Source organism: Vigna unguiculata, chromosome 6, assembly GCF_004118075.2.
Source record: "Vigna unguiculata cultivar IT97K-499-35 chromosome 6, ASM411807v1, whole genome shotgun sequence".
Classification (NCBI taxonomy): Eukaryota; Viridiplantae; Streptophyta; class Magnoliopsida; order Fabales; family Fabaceae; genus Vigna; species Vigna unguiculata.
Window position 1 is genome coordinate 34,196,210 of NC_040284.1, and position 20,768 is coordinate 34,216,977.

Sequence of the window (20,768 nt, forward strand, 5' to 3'; positions counted from 1 at the left end):
AAATCTATAACAATATATAAAGGGGATTTTCCTTTTTGTGTCCACTTTTCAAAATATCGATTTTATCCTTTAAATACAATAATTTATTAAATTTTAAAAAATTGACCGTTACTTTTACAAACTTTTTATAAAATCAGATATCTCTGGTTCTTCTCTTCTTATTTATTTATCAATGATTATTCCTTTAGCTGTTCTGATATATTTCACTTTATTTTTAATAAATATAATTTTAATATATATTAACTTAATAACATTATAATATTATCGCCTACTAATATAATATCACACATATTGCATACACACAGATGCGATAACACTTGTGTTACGCTAGTACTAATTAAAGGATTTTCATTGTGTTTTGAATGTCATTTTATATTTACTTTTATAATTATTTGGACAGTGATGTATTTTATTTTATTTTATTAGAATTTATGATTAAATATTTATTTTTTAAATAATTTTGTAAATATCTGCGGGTACTCGTGGATACCCGCGGATATGAAAAAAATAGGCAGGTACCCACATAACAGGTACCCGACATATATGGGTACGGATACGGGACGAACATTTACCCAGCGGGTAGGGTACGGGAAAGCTACTACCCGTTCTGTACCCGCCCAGTTGACATCCCTAGTCAAGTACACACAGATTTTATACTTTTCTATTGAATTTTTTTATCATTTAACTTCTTTTACTTTTATTTTATCATGTCATCTTAATTATTTTTACATATTAAGAAATATAAAATGTTGTAGTTAATATAAAATAATATTGTAATTAATATAAAACGATAAACGAATTGTATTACCCTTCATTCAAAATATATTAGGTGAAAAAAATTATCATCATCACTACATATTATGACAACAAAGTCACTTAATTGTTGCAAACAATAATATAAAAGTCATCAACAAATGTAAGAATATCCTGTTTTCAACTAAAAAGTCACATGACTTGTTATTTATTTTACATCAATTGTAATATTGTTTTAAATAAACCACAAAATCTCAATTCTTTACAAAACCTCAACATTTCTTAATGAAAAACCTCTATATTTCTTAATGGGTAAAAACAAGTAAATTAAATTATCAATGAAGATAACAATCATCACTCAATTAAACGAAAATAATTCAAAATGAAGAAATTATGAAAAAACTTAATTAAAAACATCAAAATTTTCAAAGATTTGAAATTAATTAAACAGATAACTAAAATGACAAAATAAAACTGTTACAAAAAAAATCCAGCTGGTAAAGTAATATCCATTTTAAGTAGTACAATTCTAACTTTCTGAAAATTCTGTCCCTTCCCCCCCACCCCACAGTGGATTTTAGAGCCTTACAAATTTGTAGTAGTACACTGAGAAATGAACCTTTTATCTACAATAATGGATTCAATTCAACTTTGTCTAAACCTATAGAAAAACAAGGTCTAATGAACAAATAACATGGTCTCAACAACATTTTTTATGAGCTTGAAGCAATGAGAGAGTAACCGACCGAAAGGTCACGGTCCTTTAAAATTTCACTTGGTTATAATCGATTTCTAATTCTGAAGAAATATCGATAAGATGCTGATCACTTTAAATTCAATATCTCAACAAGATGTGTTGTATCATAAGGAAATTCAAATTCTCCTCAAATGCTTCCTCAAATGCTTTCTCCAAACACAGCATAAGCTTAAAGCTAATATTAGTACATAGTCCAAATATAACTCTTGATGCAAAAAACTTGAAATTTCTTTCTAGTTAAATGGGGAAGAATATCATCGGCAGTAAAAAAAAAAAAAGATATCACGGCGTGATATTAAAGGTTGATTTATAAGAATAAATTAAAAATGACATGTCATAAAAGACGGGATTACATGTGACAGATAAGTTCTTGTATGATCGTTCTATAAACTCATAAATATAATGATTCCAAACAGCAGAAATCGTTGTCACAGAGGATTAAGATATGGCAACTATACAGCAACTCTTCCCTGGATTAAGGAGAGAACCAGCAGTACTAAGAATTGACTATTTCTTTTTGGTGAATCTAAGAATTGACTTTAAGTCCAAACTTAAACTGCTACCTGTTCAGGGACTTCTGATTGCTGTTGATGTGATTCCTCAAATTGAGAACCTACTCCTGACGATGGGTGATACGGTCCAGTCACGTGAGAAGATGGTCCTGGGGCTGTACGATAAGGCGGTGACATTTTAGGTGAGGCTCCATATGAAGGAATATATGACCCTGATACCGGAGGAGCTGGACCAGCTGGTGGATGGTGTTGTCCAACCATCGGAGGGGACACTCCAGACGATGGATATCGTGGTTCTGACATTTGTTGGATCCCATGTCGTGTTCCATAAGGATGATATCCTGCCATTTGAGGTGGTGTATAATGCTGGGCTGTCATTTGCGGGGCTGCCCTGTTCGTTTGAGAAGGAAGTTCGGATGTAGTAGGGTGGTGAGGTTGTCCTGGCATATGAGGTGAAGGTCCAGGTGCTGTCGTGTGAGGCCCAGTCATTGGAGGAGAAAATCTCCATGAAGGTTGATGCATTGGCGGGCGTTCGTGTCCCGACACTTGATGTGGAGCCACATAAGGTGAGTTATGTGGTGCTCCGGCCATTTGAGAACGTGGCAATTGAAACCCAGAAGGGGGATAATGTGCTCCAGTCATTTGAGGAGAAGGAGGTGTTGGACTCTGTGGCGCCCTTTGTGTTGGAAACCCAGAAGGTTTAAGTGTAGCTCCTGACATCTGAAAAGGTGGTGGTGGGTACAGTTGAGCTGCCATTTGTGTGGTGGGAGGGCCAGAATGTGGGTTATGTGGCGCCCCTGCCATTTCCGAGGGCGACCTGACCGGTGGTCCACGGTAAGCAGGTCTTGGAGGGGATGGACGAGGAGTATATGCAAATCTGTTGATATCTAGCAGCCTTTCAATCTCGTCACCTCTCCCTGCTTCCTTAAAAACCTCGGTAACAGATTCCCGCAAGGCAGAAGTAACCCCAACACCATACCTCATAACCTCATCCAGCAGCTCTACGCTTTTGTCCAATAACCCATGAGCACAAAGTCCCTTGATTACAACCTCATAGCAAGTGGGGTCTGGTTTGGGATCTTTCTCTCCTAATTTACTCAAAATCTGAGCACATTCACTGGCCTTACCATTCTTAATCAATTTATCAAAAACCGTGTTACCAAAACCAGCAACTACCCTAAGACCAGCATCCGCCATTCTGTTGAACACTCTGAGAGCATCATCGATCCTCTCCATTCTCAAGTACGCTTCAATCAAAGTTCTGTGAGTAGGAACATCGGGGCTCAAAGACTTGGAGCACAGTTCTTCAAACAGGGTCTCAGCTTGGGAAAGCATCCCATTCTCACAAAACCTAGCAATGATATTATTGTAGCCTGCAACGTCCATGGCAAAGGGCTTAGAATTAGGTTTAGTACCAACCTTCTTAAAAGTTGCAAGGGCCTCCTCAAAGTTTTCGAGCTTAAAGCACTCATTGACCATAATATTGAAGGTATCAGAGTTAACAGCTTGGAAATTGGGAGGAGTGTGATTGTCGAGCATATGATCAAACAAGGCCCAAGCCTCAGTTTTCCTGGCATGCTTGAGCAAACACTCCAACAAAACATTGCAAGTGGCAGGGGTCATCCTAAACTGGCGCTCCAACAAGGACCTGTAGGACTCCATGGCTTCCTTATCCCTACCCTTTTTGAAGAACCATTCCATGAAAGTGGAATTCACAACCCCGTCATACACCAGGCAGCGCTCCTTAAGCTCGTCGAAGAGCTCATTTGCCTTCTCCAAATTCTCCAGTTCGAGAAAGCCTGAAATGAGGTTGTTGTAGACGAGGGAATCGGCGCCGTGGCCCTTAGTGAGCATCTCGCGCAAGAGGTCGACGGCTTCGGAAATGCGACCGGCTTGGATCAAACCTTTGGTGAGATGGCGATAGGTGACGGGAGAGGGACTGAAAGGAGCGTTGGCGAGGACGTGGCGATAGACTTCAAGGGCCACGTCGACACGACCCTCGTCGCAGTGGGTGTTGATCACGTTGTTGTAAGAGACGATGTTGGGGACGATGTTGAATTGGTTGAAGAAGAAGTGGAAGAGGGCAATAGCCTCCTCGTACCGCTTCGACCGGTACATGGCAGCGATGATGGCGTTACAGGTGAAAACGGTGGGCCGTGTCACCGAGAACACCGCGTGTCGGGCGATGGCGGATGCCGCCTCGAGGTCGCCCGCGCGGATGAGGGACTGCACGCGGTTGTGGAGGCTCAACCGGGGGCCCACGAGCGCCGAAGTGGAGTCTGGGAGGCGAGGAGCGTTCGGGTCGCGCGGAGGGCCCTGCTGCGGCGGAGGACGAATAGCATTCAGGGGAGGCTCGATGCGCAGACGCCGCTTCCGTCGCCGGCGCTCGGCCGCAGCTTCTTCGGCGGAGGAAAAGGCGTAGGAACGGGTTTGGATGAGAGAGAAGATGGGCCGAGAGGCAGCGATAGATGACAGGCGGCGTAGGAGCAGGCGGTGAAGCGACATATTGATATGGAAATGGAATGCGAACTGAATCTCTGCGCAGTGTTTCTTTCACTCCTCCCACACCAACAGCGCTAAGCTAAACCCTAACTAACCCTTTAACATTTGGGAACACTTTCTCTTTTTCTCTATCTCTTTTTTTTTTTTTTTTTAACTTGCACCATATTTTTCAATAATATTTTATTTTAACGATTGCTTGTTTTTATTATTCATTAATAAAATTATTTTATATTATTATTTATATATGATAATGAAGGTAATGATATATAAGTTAAATATATATTAATCAGTGTTGTTAATTTACATATTTATTAAATAACAAATATATTATAAGCATTTTAACATTATAATATTAATATATACTATGCAATATTATTTTTGTATGTAATTATAAGATTTAATTTTCATATATTATACACTTGGATTTATAGATCTCTTTAACAAGGAACTTTCCTTTTTTTTAGACAAGGGCCTAAACAACAAATAAAGTCATAGAGTGTTAAATATGTTGCTTGAAAGTTAATCTGAACAAACTAACACTTCTACTGGGACTCTTTTTTAGCAAATTCTACATTAAAATTTTTAAGCTTTGTCTAGCTAACTTCTCCAATGTTATTGTTTTAACGCATCCAAGTTGTAGCACCAGTTCTCAAAGGAAAGGCACAAAAAACATACATTTAGGAAAAAGCTCACAAGTTGCAGCATCCCTGGAAAAACAAAGTCCAAAATGTAACTTTTACATTCTGAATCACCCTTTCCAGAACAAAAAGGGGTGTACTTCATTTTTTACATTGACCATCCTTGAAAAAGAATAAAATAAACTACGCAATATGAACACCTGTATACCACACCCTATACACAAAGGAAATTTGAGACAAGAATTCCTGCAAACTCTTACGGATGCAAGATGTGACGTGTGAATTTCAAACGTGAATATGCACATGGACACTGGACTTGGCATTCAATCAGTTAATGGTTTGTCAGGTTTGCCTGTTGTTGATATGGATCAATCCAACATTTGTCTTTCTTTGCTGCATCTCTCCATCTTTTACCGAAAACCTGCATTTCAATGTATGATTGCATCCTAACCTGCATGTAGCATGTTGCTTTGTCAAATAAGGGCAGTAAATGGAGCTAAAGGTCCATAAATTCTTCATTATTCTATTCTATTGTACAACTATGTTACTTACTCTGCCTCTAGCATTACCTCCAGGGGAGTCTGATGGTGCCTGCAATTCAAAGGACAAAGACCCTTATTAATCATTAGACTGCCAGTAAAATCTAATCACAGGTAGATATACCTGATTTTAATATGTTGTCAACTTGAACTAAAAGTATTCAAGCATACAATTTTTTAACAAGGCCAAGTTCATATAGAATCTGCTTAAATTCAGACAAGATAGAAAACTGTGCGACCCTTATCATGAAGTTACAGTACGTGTAGAAATGAAATCACTTGCCTCATTGCCATTTGGGCCCCCAAGAGTAGGCAGGCCCAGATGAACTATGTACTCAGAATCAACAACACCAACATTTTTCATTCGATCACCCTGAAATATGGCTGAGAGATGAATAAAAAGGATTTCGAATGATATGAATATGCTGATCTGGAGCAACCAAGTTACCTGTGCACAATAGCCAAGCTGCCTATCCAGGCCCCAGGCATGGATTAAGTCATTCTGTAGGTAGAAAGACGATTGCATGAATATCAATACATTACCGTAAAAGAAGAAACCAATCTGAATTCAAAAATTGAATACGCACTACTGAACAAAATAATAGCAATAAATCTCCTACTATATATAAAGTTGGGTATTTAAAAAAAAAAATTAAAAAACTGTGCTGGCATGTTATATAATGTTCTCAGACAGAAATAATTCTTCAGAATTTTAAAAGTTGATTAAAAAATCTGTGCTATCAGGTCATATAATGCTCCCAAGCATAAAGAGTTCTTTATGGTCTTCACAATAAGATTCAGTACCAAATTTGCTTAGTTTTAGTATCCATACCTGGATTAAATGCCATACACATTGCCAAGACTTCTTAGAAAATACTGGTGCCATCATTTCCACCCAACTGCAAAACAAATTCTTTCCATATTTAAGTATGAATCCAATTTAATGGCAAGAATGAGCAGTGAGTTAACTGAAAAGAAACCAGTACAAGACACACAGTGTGTAACTGTTTACCCAATGCAAGGAGGAGCAATGCTACTATCATCACACCTTCCACTGCCTTTTAATTTATAATACCTTCTGTATAGACATAACAGAAAAAATAATATTAGCAAATTTAAAAAAAAAAAAAAACAAAAATTATTCCCAGTAGAAAATCCCCTGTAGCATGTTCACATGAGAATGCAACCTCAGGAACAGCAAATAAATGGAATTTACGCGACAAGCCACTGCAGATGTGTATTCAATTAAATGTAGATAATTTTAGCATGCATTCATCGCCTATAAATAATAGAGAGATATAATGTGTGCATGAGGCACACATATATTGTGAAATGTAACCTGCAGAATGACTAAGAACTGTGCAATATTCCAGTTCATTAATACAGAATCATGTTGGTTACTCTAAAAAATTGGGCTTAGGATCTAACAATTCCCACAAAACCTGTTTGTAAGGTGATAATTGATCATGCCTTGTTAGGACTACACAATTTATATCTTTAATTAATATGGAATATCAATTTGCTAAGAGCCTACGTCCTAGTGGTTCCCACACTACGACACTCCACTCGACTTTGCTGGTGAATCTCTTCAAAGGTAACATTTAAGACAGTTTTTCAACAGTTATGTTCTAATAATTGTAGGCGCATACTCAACTAAGGCTGTGTTACAGTAAGCAACTCAATTAAATTATATAAACTTTTATCATGTGAGAACTTATTCACAAACTCAACTATGAAATTTACTCAAATAAGCTTTAAAAATTTTACGGTGACAAGTGTTGATTTTATGTATTTAATTGAAATAAGCTGAAAAAGCTTACAGGAAGGTCATATGTTCAATGTAGTTCTTTGAAAGGTCCCCTATATTAGGACCACTCTGTTCATATACATTGGTAACATAAATAGCAAGGGCATGTTAGGGCACATTTTTCCATAGTACACTTTATGGACACGCTGTGTGTCTCTTAGTATGCACATATTTTTTAAATGAAACCCCCAAAAGGACAGGAAACTATTCAATATTAAAGATCGTTAATAGAGTGCCATATTGGCTGTAATTTTAATAAAGATGTGAATTTACCGGTGGAACATGTTTATTGCAAAAGGTTAGAAAAATAAAGCCAACCTGTGCATTTTTGATCCCGCTTTATGGACTGTCAGTGGATGATGTACCTCAGATTTGGTAGGATCCAGAGCTGGCTGTGATATCTCAAGACCCTCTTCTTTAACAATAGATAAATACCTGCCAAATAATCAACAAGTCCTATAAGATGCATATACTAATCACCAGAGATATAAAAAAGGAATTTACTACTCCTCATCAAGTATAGTTAACTAAGACCTCTAAATTTAGTATCATCATACTCTCGGAGAAATTTTATAAGACGAAGAAAAGAACCACTTACCTTTTTGGATCAAAATTATCAACAAGAAGGTCCTCATCCCAAAGAAATATGTAGTTGTATTCGGCAATTATATCTGGATGCAAAAACCGTTTCGCAAACCACCTATGCCATGATATAGCATTATTTCACTCAATCTTTACCCATGAACTTAATCTTCAGAAAAGATTATTACAACTAGAGAAAAAATTTTGCTTGAGCCTTTTATACCATTTTGTTTGATTTATAGCAGATACATGTATGACATTGTTACTCCAAGCCAAACTCTTCCATCCATCCACAAAACCGTCATAGTGAAAAAGCATCACAACAAAATCACTTGACAAGAACTGCCACCAGCAATATGAGTCAGAAGATACATGAGTTTTAGATCAAACAAAAATTGCACACGTAAAGAAATAATAACCTTTTCAACAATATTGTTGACAATTTCTTTCTGCTTAAGTCCCACTGCCATAGCCAACAAGTTCAATGGGCGCTTTAATATTCTCTACGAAAAAGAGAAAGTGATGCATATAAAAAAAATTTAATAAGGTAGATATCATCAACCTATAAGATAGCAGGATTTTGACTAATATATAGTGATAGATCAGATCAGAAATAGGTAGACTAACAAATATTTATTATAGAAACCACTCTGATCAGAATCAGTGGGCAGCTAAACAAGAGATCCAAAATGATGCAGTGGGGACTATCTCCCTCTTTAACTCCCAGGTTACCAGGTAGTTTATTCTCTCCCTTCAATGTCCAACTTCCTGCTTGCAACTTTTAGCAGACTCTGACCATTACCCCTTATCCCTTTAGTTACTGAATATAAGTAGATATTCTATTGTTAACAGAACTAAGTCCTAATCCCCTTTCAATCAGTGGGTCATTACTGAAATTTATTTACACAAAGAGAGTCAAATGCTTAATGTCGCAGATCACAGGAAAGGCAACCAGAGCATTCACGAGAGAAACCTAACTTGTGTGCGGATAAGAAAAGGGATAGAGAGAAAAGAGATGCAGGAAATAAGTAGTGGACAGTTACAAAGAGTAAAGAGTCTCTTGAATACCCTGTTTTATATTTTTTGTTTCAGATTTTATTGTTCATTGTAATTCTATTCATTGGTACTCATACATATAGATATAAAGGAGATCTGTCCAGATTCTAAAGTAAAATATTTGGTAAAGTACTTTGTTCCTTTGACTTTTAATCCAATGCATGAACATTTCCTAAGACCAATAAAAACTAATCTGACTTATGGAGCAAGTTATTGATATCACAATTTGCAAGTCATCATTTCTTTCAGTAAGCTCGTCATTGTGCACACTCCAATAATCCCAGAACATAAACATGCATTTAAAAATAAATAAATAAATAAAGGAGTAAGATTACACCATTAAAAGTAGCATTGTAAAACATAAAAAACAGTCAAGAAGTGGCACAAAAGCATATGAACCTCCACCTTCATATAAAAATCAGTGTGTTGAGAGTCTTGCTAATTTTAGAATTGATAATAGCTGGATTTTAAGTAGTCTAATGTTCTACCTCCTACCATCAATTTAGATTTTTAAGTGGTCTAATTCTTTTGTGGTAGTGTGATTGTTTTGTTTTTAAGCATGGGTTTGGTTTAGTCCACCCATGGTTTTGTATTTATTTTTCTCCACTTTTATATGCAAATTCATGTGATGATATGTGATTGTTGAACTTTGGGGTAGAGATATATCGAGATTGATAGTGATACCTAACATGCAAATCTTTTTTAGAAAAAAAGCATTTACTTAATGCAACCTAATACCAAATTTAAAAAGAAAAATATGAAGTTATTTCTTAATCATATCCCAACATGTCCATACACCAATTCTAATATACACAACAAAAGTCATCATAGTTAAAAATATTAATTGAACACATCAGATTACTTGTTCAAGATCAAACTCCAAACCAACTTTTAGAACCAAAAATATTTCACGAAAGGACTGTACTTACAGTTGATTAGCAACATTTTATCATGTGAAGCTTAAGATTAACACTTCATGAGTCTTAGGTGAATTTCTATACAATAAATGAAGGACTAGAATTAGCACACCTCACACATACATGATCTTTACCAGAGTCCCATAAGGGCCGCATTTCCAAGTTAGATGTTCTGGCAATAATTCCTTCAGGCAATGCCTCACTTCCCAAAGGCCAGCATTGTCTCTACGAAAATGGAAAAATGAAGAGAATTGGACATAGTTCCAAAGGGGTAAGCTTACAAGTTATATAAAAAAGAATTTCTCCCCCCAAAAATAACAAACCTTGCAAGCATTTGATTTTGAATCTGGAATTGTATGAATTAGTCCCCATCGTGCTAATCTCTGCATACGTAATACCCAGAATATTCTCAAGTAAGCAAAACTAATTTTCAATTGCAGAAAATAAAAACAAGAACAAGACTAACTAAAATTCAACTAGGTAAAAACTGTCAGAGCCTAAAAGTTGAGTGCTACCAACACTCTTTGCATGCTCTTCCCACAAGTTCTCTATTGTTGAGAAAATTTTATCAAGATCCCATCAAATAGTGAGTGGGACCAGTTGTTTTTGAGACCCACATAAAATCTAACCTATAGAAAATGTTGCTTAGGGTTTGTTTCTTCCATTTCTCCAGCCTAAATTAAACTGGGTACCATTCGTCAAAGCTAAAGGAGATGCAACAGATGTGATCAAATTTATGTTGGATGGTGGTGGAAGTTTTAAGTCAATTCGCAACCACCTTGACCTTGTTAGACAGTAATCTTAATTTTGTCAAACAATTGTGAGCAGCAAATGCTAGAAAGAAGATACATCTTGTCAATGCTCAAATGAACAAATACCATGCAGAATTATATTCTTCCCACCACTTTACCATAAGTAACAGTTTTGAAGCATTATTCATAGAGAAAGCCAACTAAGGTGGCTCGCATTTCAAAATCCCGGATATATATCTACGGCAATATCAATTTGATAATAGTTTCTTCTTATAAGGAAGAAACAATTGAGCAAAATTCCTAATTTGCGAGGTATTGTAACTAAAATTGAAACTTGGGAAGTTAGAAATACAATAATACATACCTGTTTGTATTCATTTGCAAAAAAGGCATTTCCAACGAAATAAGCACCAGAAATCAAAGAAATCACGATGAGAGCACTCCAGAGGAACAACCTATTCTTGGGTTCTGGCAAGACAAGACCCTGGCAAAGACAACGGTTAGAATAACAACAACTGGGGTGATGAACGCAGTTCAATCAACCACTACCGAGTTCTTAGAAAAGTTGTAATCAGATTATCCATCCTGTGTACGGCCAACAGAGCAGAGAAATCACAGAGTTTAAGCAAGGGATGCAATAAAATAATGAACTGAACATCGAAAAGACAATACTGAAAATAGAGTGGGTGTAAAATGTGAAACCAATCGCAGAAAAAGAAAGTAGTGACAGAAAGTGAATAAAGGAATGGAAATAACTTGTCGAGGATCACAGATTTTGAGCAGAGAGGAACCCAAAAAGGTGGTTATAAGTTGACGGATGAAGAAAGTGGGAAACATGTTTAATGAACGAAGTTGGTGAGAGACAAAAACCTCAGGCAGCCGAAAATTAGTAAAGAAAGTGAGACACAGAGGGAGGAAGCTTACAGTGACAGAATCGAAAGACTTCATTGTTGAACTATGTAGTGAGTTGTGGGAGGTAGCGAAAGCAGAAAGGGGTACAAGTGTTATGTATGATTAGTTTTGTAGGTGAAGAAATGAAGGATCGTTGAAAGAAGAAAAGGGAAAAAAGGAGAAGAAGGAACAATTGGAAAGGAAGGAATAGGAGAAGAGAAAGTTGGTTGGAGAAAGAAAGGGAGAAAAGGAGAAGACCGAATAAAAGAGGTGGCGATACTGCAAACAAATAAACAAACATAGAATCAGTGTTCTGTAAGAAAACAAAGTTGTACTTAGTCACCACGAGATATGTCCAAATGGGTTTTATAAGTAAATCCGGCTCACGAGGCTTTTAAGTCGAATTGGGTTGAAAAAAATTTAATTTTTTTAAAAATAAGTTGAACTTAATTTTCGAGGTTAAACGGATTCGAGTTAGGTTAAAAATAGGTTGATCCACTTAACTCATTAACAGTTTTTTAAAATTTTTTAAAATTATATATGTTGATACTTTAATCTTTAACTATAATCTTTATAGTAAAGTATTCAGGTAACAGTTTTATAAATCTAAATTAATATGACAAAAATATATAGTTTTTTTATTTATATTTTGTTAAATAGCATGACAAAAAATCTGTAATATTAGTCATGTTTTCTTAGACTATATAAATATTTTTTTGGAAACAATTCTTCATATATTGGTGGTGAGCATGATCAAAACATTAATTCTTGATTTTAGTATGATTGTCATCTCCTGAGTTACTTAAAAATTTATTTAAATATTTAAATACTAAAAAATAAATAAATATTTCTTTTACGTGGGTTGGTGAGCCAACCCACTTAACCTACCAACCCGTGGTGGATTGAGCTGGGTTACAAAATTTCTGGCTCACCATAAAGTAAACCGGATTGGGTTCACTCATTTTCAACCCGGCTCGTAATCGGGTTGACTCACTTTGACATGTCTAATCACCACGTACAACTAAAACAAATTTACTTTTTAATATAAATGTTATTTTTTATTTATGTTGTCTCTAGAAAATATATGTGATTTAAAACTTCATCAATATTACACCAACACTTAAATTAGCTTAAATATGACAAATGGCTGTGGTGGAAACTTTTTAATTTAATTTTAAATAGAGAGGGACCTAATACTAATATCCATAATTGAGAAATTGAGAAAGAAGGAAGGAACCACGTTTCAAAGATCATTTAAGAAAGCTTTATTATATTTATTAATGGCATATCACAAATCAGCTGCTTATATTAAGAACTAACTGTTTTAAAAGTCATAACATGCGCACATGTCCTCCATAAAAAACATTTAAACATAAATATGAAACTATAAAGTCATTAAAAACTCTTCGATCAGTAATTATAACTATACGTTATTATATCAACATAATAAAATTTAGAAAAAATCATATTTTGACTTTGATTCTCATTTTATATTTATTGACGTGGTTTAGTATAAAATATTGATTAATATATTTTTTTTTTAAAGAATCAATGTGTAATACTAATATTATTAAATCACATTAGTACAAAATAAAAATTAAATTATAAGAGTCAGAATATTATTAACTGAAATGTATCTTTTACACTATTTTATAATTGGTTGGTTCTTTATGTTTTTTCTTTTCCCGTGTATAAAAAATAACTCAACTTTCTGTTTATTTATCTTTATCATCTTGTTTATATTATATTTAGATTCTTCTCTTATAATACCATTCGACCAATGATAATAAATATCAGTAACTTACTTTATGAGACGTTTTTTATCACTTAAAAAAATTGAATATTGAAAATTCTGAATTTTATTCAATTTATTTAAATTTTAGTATTTTTTTTAACATATACAAAAATATATATTGCTGACTCTTCAGACTCTGGATAATGAGTAAAAAAACGTTTATGTATTATAGAGCAAATTATAAACAAATTAAATACTAGAAAAATGAAAAAAAAAATTATATAATTCCATTTTGCTTGATAGGTGTTACAAATTATATATATATATATATATATATATATATATATATATATATATATATATATATATATATATATATAGTGTATTGTTTAAATGGCATTTATTGAGAGTCAGTGTTTTTTAAAAATTTAGGTAAAGGAAATTATCGTGATAAATTATTCAATTAAATTTAAAATAATAATTTTTGGGTAAAGTTATAAAAAAAATCATTTTGTAACCAAAAATTGTCAAACTCAAATGTACACTTACAAATGAATTATTTGTTATGTTTATTATTTTTAACATTAGTTTTAATTTCCTATATATTTAGACTTATATATCTATAATTGATTTTAATAGACATTATATATATATATATATATATATATATATATATATATAATATCTAAATATTTATATTATTCTATTTAAATATTTGTCATCATTATTATAATGTATTTATTATTTATTATTACTATTATTACTATTATTATCATTTTTAATTTTTATATTTTCTTCTTTTATATCTTATGTCTATTATTATTTCTAATAATAGTAATTATTATTATTTTTAGTAATAATATATATATATATATATATATATATTAAACAATGTATTTATAAATATGATTGTAATACATTATATATTAAAAATATATTTTGTAAAATTTTTGAATGTTACATAAATTATCTTGGTGATATTTAAAAAATTAGGAGACAAGTGTTTGTAATAGAGATTTCAAAGATGGTAAGAGAATGCGGGCAAGTTTGATTACTCTATTTTGTAGGAAGACAACAATTTTAAGAAAAGGGGATGATGCCCGAAAGTACAGAAAAAGCTCACACAGAAGATTATATATTTACTTCTTTTGAAATCGATTAATATGGTGAGAGATGTATATATAGTTGACTACTTCTTTGTTGAAAATAGAAATAATGAAGATTTAAAGAAAAATAGTGACAATTGTTTTAGAAGAACCTTGAAAAAATGTATTGACATGCAGGAGGTAGGAAGTATTAAAATGTTTGGTTTAATATAAAAAATGACATGCAGTGTGTAGGAACCTTGCATTATTTATGCCTTAATAACAAAGTTGTGGGTACAGAAGAGTAAGGCAATGGTTAGAAAAGGGAAATGAGAAGGCAAAGGAAAAGGCATTGAAAGTTGAGATCCTATGGGTTTCCTACAGAATGCTGTACATTTGAAATTGTCTATCTAAATATACAATTCTATGATGAATGTTTCAGCCTGATCTAACTGTAATCCAATTCCCCGATGAGCCCAAAGCACTGTCTTCCGCTTTACAAACAGCAGCTATTCCTTTGGAGTAATCAGTGAAAGAAGAAGGAAGTGTGTCTGTGAGAGAGAAATCGTGATGAACATCACAAGAGTCCTTGAAATCGTGAACCTCCAAGACGCTTGCGGGTGAGGAAGCATAATGATGTTGGGGAGTAACAAAGGGATGGGAAAGTAACTGTTGAGGGGTAGGCCTCTTACGGGGATCTCTCTGCAGGCACATGCTCAAGAAATCCAAACCCTCATCGGAGAAATGTGGTGGAAACTGAGGAATCCCATCACCATGGGCAATCCAGAGAACAACACTGATGTGATTTGAAACCTGATTAGCCCATGGAGGCCTGCCGGTAGCCATCTCAATAACGGTGCAACCCAAGGACCATATATCTGCAGACAACTCAACAGACTCGTTCCTCAGCACTTCAGGAGCCATCCACAGAGGAGTCCCACCAAATGACTTTCTCAACTCGTTTGCCCTTCTCGCACATCCAAAATCCGCCAGCTTCACGTTGCCTTGTGGGTCCAAAAGCACGTTCTTGCACTTCAGATCGCAGTGTACAATTCCATGAAGGTGAAGATGGTTTAGGCCGTGAAGAATTTCTCTGGTATACACACGAACCACCTCTTCATCCAATGACCCACCGAACTTGTGAGCCACGTCTGCCAAACTACCTCCTGCCATATACTCCATAAAAACATTCAACTTCCCCTCCTCCTCCTCCGTCCCTAAACATTGTACAATGTATGGCGATGAATTAACTATTTTCAGGATTTTTACCTCTTCGTCCAAAGCCTCACGTCCTGCCCTCGAATTTGATGACTTTACCACAAAAAGCCCACCCGTCGATTTGTTCATCGCCAAATGCACAGTCCCGAAAGATCCACATCCAACCAGTTTCCCCTTCACCCATTTGCTGGGTTTAGGCCACGCCCATTGGTGGACGCCACACATACCGTCTCTTCTTCTAGTTACCGCCGCCGCCATCACCACCCACATAAATTATTTACACAAATCCGATCCAATAACCTGTGCACATACACATTCCATAGACAGACAAAAACTTAAGCCATGCAACGCATTATTATACCCCCTTCTTCACCCAATAACCATTGCTTCTTCTTTCTTTCTAGTGATTTCAAACTGGTTGTTGATAGGTAGAGCGGTTTCCGACAAATCGGAAAACCGCCCTCTAGAGGGAACCCCTTCCTTTGGTTGCAGTGAGTGGGAATGCTCAAAAATCAAGGCTTTGGAACAAGTTCAAGTTGCAGTTAATGTTTTTGAATCAACGACAAGGGACGCAAGCCCGCACAAAGAAACCAAACCAACAAACTCTAACTTATATAAAACCCACCGTTTTCGCTCGTTACCGGTTAACGGTTGGCTCTCCTTAATTTTTGCACCTCTCTCTGTTTGTTTGTTTCCAAATCATAATAAAAACATAATATACAGATAACAGTATATTTTGTATTAACTAGCATTCTATCTTCTTACAGAGGACACCCCAATACATAAACTATTACAAATGTACCAAGCTTGAACCATTCAAATGCCCATGTTCCTATTTAGCAATTTTTCAAATTAAGAAAATAAGAAACTTTGACTTTCTCCCTTCATTTCTCGCCACACATGACTCAAGATTCCCACGTGTAGTGTACGGGATCTTGTGTAATTTCGCTGTTGTCGATAAAGAAAACCAACTTAAGAATTTAGATTAAATGATTATATAATGTTCATAAAATTATTTGAAATTACTTTGTTCAGAAAATACATTTAAGTACGATAGGTCAGTTTATTTTAATTAAATAATAAATATATCAATCACATTATTATTGCTTAAACATTCAAGTCTGACCATTGATTTCAATTGTTTCCTTATTTTAAAAAAATTATTGCGAGATGGACATTTAGGTTTGCATTGAGTTGTTAAACAAAACAAAGCAAGATCTTTTAAAGAAACACATAAATCAATAATGCAATTTTAAATATCAAGCAAGAGAATAATTATCTTATGCCATCCATTTTATTTCTTTTAGCATTAAGCATGTGCCATATTCAAATTCACTAATTCGGTGATTGAAAAAAAAAAAACTAACAAATATCAGCAAACTATAAATAATATAGAAATTTGATGGTAACTTTTGTTAGAATTAATTGCTGGAGAAAAATTATGTTTTAAACATTAAGATTTTGAACAATCTACTGTATTTTTAATCCATTAAAATCAATAAAATGTAGATGAATAAGAAAAAAGTTGCTACTTTTTATTAGAATCACTACAAAAAATTATATATACAACGATATTTTTAATACGACAGTTAATTAAAATTGTCACTTTTTCAGTATAATATGTCAGTTTAATAACGATCATAATATATATATATATATATAATATGGTATTTCTAACCACATCTTTTACATTATCATATTATTATTTAAAATTGTGTCATTTTAAAATGTCACTTTATATAAAACATTATTTTAATCATTTTATGAAATTATTTATGTCCCACTTTTATCTCGATACCTCCTTGTTTTTTGGTAAAACTTTGTTCCCTCTTTTTTCTCTTTTTTCTATTTCATTTTTCGACTCAACAATTTAATATTTTCTTAACTTTTCAAAGTCACTGACACCCAAATTACTCAAACCCATATCACTTCACTCTCTGCGTTCACTCAACTTTGCGTTTGCCTCTTTCTCCTTTCTCCTTTCTCCTTAATTTCACCCTAAATCACTTCACTCTCACAACGTTCACTCACCTCTCCGTTCACTCACCTCTCTGTTTCGCTTGTTTCTCATTTCTCCTTCATTTCACCTCTTCGTTTCACTTCTTTCTCCTTTCTCCTTCCTTCTCGATCTGTGTTTGCACCTCCATTTGCGCCTTAGTAAGCACCCACCTGTCGAAAGCCATTCGACCTGTCAGAAGTTCCAGCATCACTACCCCAAAGCTGTATATACATCACTCTTCTGTGTAAAAGCTGAAGGTTTTGTGCACTCTGGTGCATTATATCCCGTCCCAAGATTTTGGCTAGTACGCTACCAACAAATAACACTCATCTTATAAGGAACTTTCGATATATAATGTAATATAATTAAGGACTAAACAAACCTGGTGAAAGGATGCGAAACCATTGTCTGAGAGACGAGGGTTCAGATCATTGTCAAGCAAAATATTCGAGGACTTGATATATTCTTGTGCAATAAAGGAGGAGAGGTACCTGAAAAAGGCATATTCAGAAAATAAACACCAGCTTTGACATAGTAATAACCAAATTGACGTATAATCTGGATTTGAAGGGAAAATGTATGAAGGAATATGTTGTGCATATGGTCAAAACAAGATACTTCAGTACACAGGTACTATATGGGAGATATAAACTAACACGATAGCCCGAGCGGTTCCCAATGCAATTCTGATTCTTGTGTTCCAAGTGAGTGGATTGCTGAAGTCGTCTGTTAAGTGTAAATATAGCCATGGAGGGAGCCATTTCTAAAATAATCATATATTAGCATATGCTCCTTCTCCGAACAATGACCAACAAGCTCAACAATATTTGGGTGCTGAAGTTTGGTGGGGATTGAAACAATCTACGAGAATTCCTCAGAGGGAGCACCATGGAGAACCCAGCTAACAGATGTTGTTCCTGTGCTTGAAAATGAACAGAAAGAGAGAAAGAAATTTGAATGGACAAACAATTGAAGTGACATCGAATATAAAGCAGAAATGATAGCAACGACTATTTTGATTTGCTTTAAGAACTAACCGATATAAAGTGTACTTTAAAGTATACTGAGAGCAACGGTTTGAATTGAAAAATTAAAATATTATTTATAAACGTTTATAAAATATAAATAATCATAATATATATAATATATATATAATATAAATAAATATTTTCTTCAAACTTAAAAATAATTATATTACATGTTAAATTACTTTATTATTAAATTAATGTCATGCATGTTACATGTTATCATGTTAATGACATGATTGCATGTTATAAATAAGTCATGTTTAATTGCAAAGTTACTACATTTTTACTTAGCAATTTTATGTGCACAACGTACACCATAATTGGAAACTCTAAGCGGGCGACAACATGAAACCACATGTAGCAGAACTCATTGACAAAATTGAAAAACTCTGCAATGAAGGGCATCAAACGGAAAGTGTCTCGGTGCCTATTCCTTCAACACAAGAACAAGAGGGTCCTTCAAGTCATACAATTGCGCAACGTCGAACCAGGAGACCATTCTCTATGGATGAGGTAGAAGCTCTTGTGCGCACAGTTGAATTACTTGGAGTTGGGAGGTATGATGTTATCAATAATATCAGTATCAGTTTACTTGTATGTGAATAAGTGAGTTTCTAATAACATTTATACCATGATGAAGGTGGCGCGAGGTTAAGCTACGAGCTTTCTCGAATGTAGACCACAGGACTCCTGAAGATCTAAAGGTATGATAGATCTTTGTTTTGTTTTTTCTTACTACAATTTTTATTAATTCTAATTTGATGTAATTCTAATTTGATATGCACAGGATAAATGGAACACATTAGTGCACACGACAAGAATTCCCCCTGAACGAAGGAGGGGTGAGCCCATACCTCAGGAGCTCTTGGATAGAGTCTTAATTGTTCATACTCTTGGATAGAGTCTATATGGATAGAGTCTAGAAGACTGCTTGGTATGTAGGTATATTTGTTAAAATAAAAATAATTTATCTTATTCTAACTTTTGAATAATGATAGGGAAGTATTTGTATTCAAAATTGCTTTGCATTTATAATTAACTATGCAAAATAATTTATAATTAACCATGCAAAATAATATTGAATATTAACTGTAATTATGATCACGACTTAAAATAATATTTTACTTTCTCGAGGATTAAATGAAATCTTAAATTGATCTTCATATCCATACCTTTATATATAGAGTTACTTGAATGTGATAAAATGTAGTTCTTATCAATTATGGAAAACTTTTGACAATTACTTGATTGGTCGTCAACCTGTTCTATCATTGTGAATATATAGACTTAATAATATATACTCATTTATAATTATTCATTGATGCTAAGGGACTAACGGTAACAAGTAGTTTTCTTCAACAATAATTATAATTATATATATATATATATATATATTTAATCAGAATATTAAATTTAAAAGAAAAAATCATGCATGCTCGAACTAATTGGTATACATCACTGTGTGCAGATTGAAAATAAATAATGATATAAAATATAGTGAATTTTAAATTCAATGAAAAAATTATTGTCAAACATCTCTTGTCTATATTTTTTCTTTATGATTTACAATATCATATGAAAGATTGTTTTTTCTAAAATGTTATTTACATGCATTCATAAAAAATATTATATGAAAAGAAAATACTATTATAACTTATGAAAATAAATTACTAGGAAATTGGTTTTATCTTGTTTACAAATCTAATAATATACATTAGACGAGAAATAATAAAAAAAATTCATAAAATAATTCCTAAAATCATACTTAGGTTCATACTAATTTGAGAAAAAACTTAATTTGGAAGAAATATCGTAATGGAAAAAATCATAAATTTAACATACATACTAGAATACTCATTCATAAGATATTGTGAGCATTTGTTATTCTTTCTCTCTCCTCCCATCTCTATTTTTCAATATGTATTTTTTTCTTTCACACTTTTTAATGACTTGCTGTGAAAAAACCTTATGAGTAGATTTAAAACTTTAATCCCTTT

General features: G+C 33.9%; 4 protein-coding genes across 4 annotated transcripts; all 4 read right to left on the minus strand.

Annotated features, from left to right (window-relative positions):
• Window positions 1-1,800: 1,800 nt before the first annotated feature.
• Window positions 1,801-4,625, minus strand: LOC114187988 (pentatricopeptide repeat-containing protein At1g10270-like). Its single transcript, XM_028076456.1, has one exon. It carries the CDS (start codon window positions 4,525-4,527, stop codon window positions 2,062-2,064), a length of 2,466 nt encoding a protein of 821 aa, XP_027932257.1. The 5' UTR covers window positions 4,528-4,625; the 3' UTR covers window positions 1,801-2,061.
• A 548-nt stretch (window positions 4,626-5,173) lies between these two features.
• LOC114189006 lies at window positions 5,174-12,006 on the minus strand. Its single transcript, XM_028077700.1, has 14 exons — window positions 11,740-12,006; window positions 11,180-11,299; window positions 10,387-10,446; window positions 10,187-10,288; window positions 8,510-8,593; window positions 8,314-8,432; window positions 8,107-8,208; window positions 7,827-7,943; window positions 6,714-6,779; window positions 6,534-6,600; window positions 6,150-6,203; window positions 5,985-6,074; window positions 5,715-5,753; window positions 5,174-5,613 (listed from the first exon to the last, which is right to left on the minus strand). Exons 1-14 carry the CDS (start codon window positions 11,761-11,763, stop codon window positions 5,494-5,496), a joined length of 1,164 nt encoding a protein of 387 aa, XP_027933501.1. The 5' UTR covers window positions 11,764-12,006; the 3' UTR covers window positions 5,174-5,493.
• Window positions 12,007-14,733: 2,727 nt separating this feature from the next.
• On the minus strand, window positions 14,734-16,316 carry LOC114187725 (mitogen-activated protein kinase kinase kinase NPK1-like). Its single transcript, XM_028076048.1, has one exon. The coding sequence runs from the start codon at window positions 16,012-16,014 to the stop codon at window positions 14,965-14,967; it is 1,050 nt and encodes a 349-aa protein (XP_027931849.1). The 5' UTR covers window positions 16,015-16,316; the 3' UTR covers window positions 14,734-14,964.
• A 1,524-nt stretch (window positions 16,317-17,840) lies between these two features.
• Window positions 17,841-18,504, minus strand: LOC114188637 (protein STRUBBELIG-RECEPTOR FAMILY 6-like). The gene is made up of 4 exons (XM_028077203.1): window positions 18,362-18,504; window positions 18,126-18,234; window positions 17,958-18,052; window positions 17,841-17,913 (listed from the first exon to the last, which is right to left on the minus strand). Exons 1-4 carry the CDS (start codon window positions 18,502-18,504, stop codon window positions 17,841-17,843), a joined length of 420 nt encoding a protein of 139 aa, XP_027933004.1.
• Window positions 18,505-20,768: the final 2,264 nt, after the last annotated feature.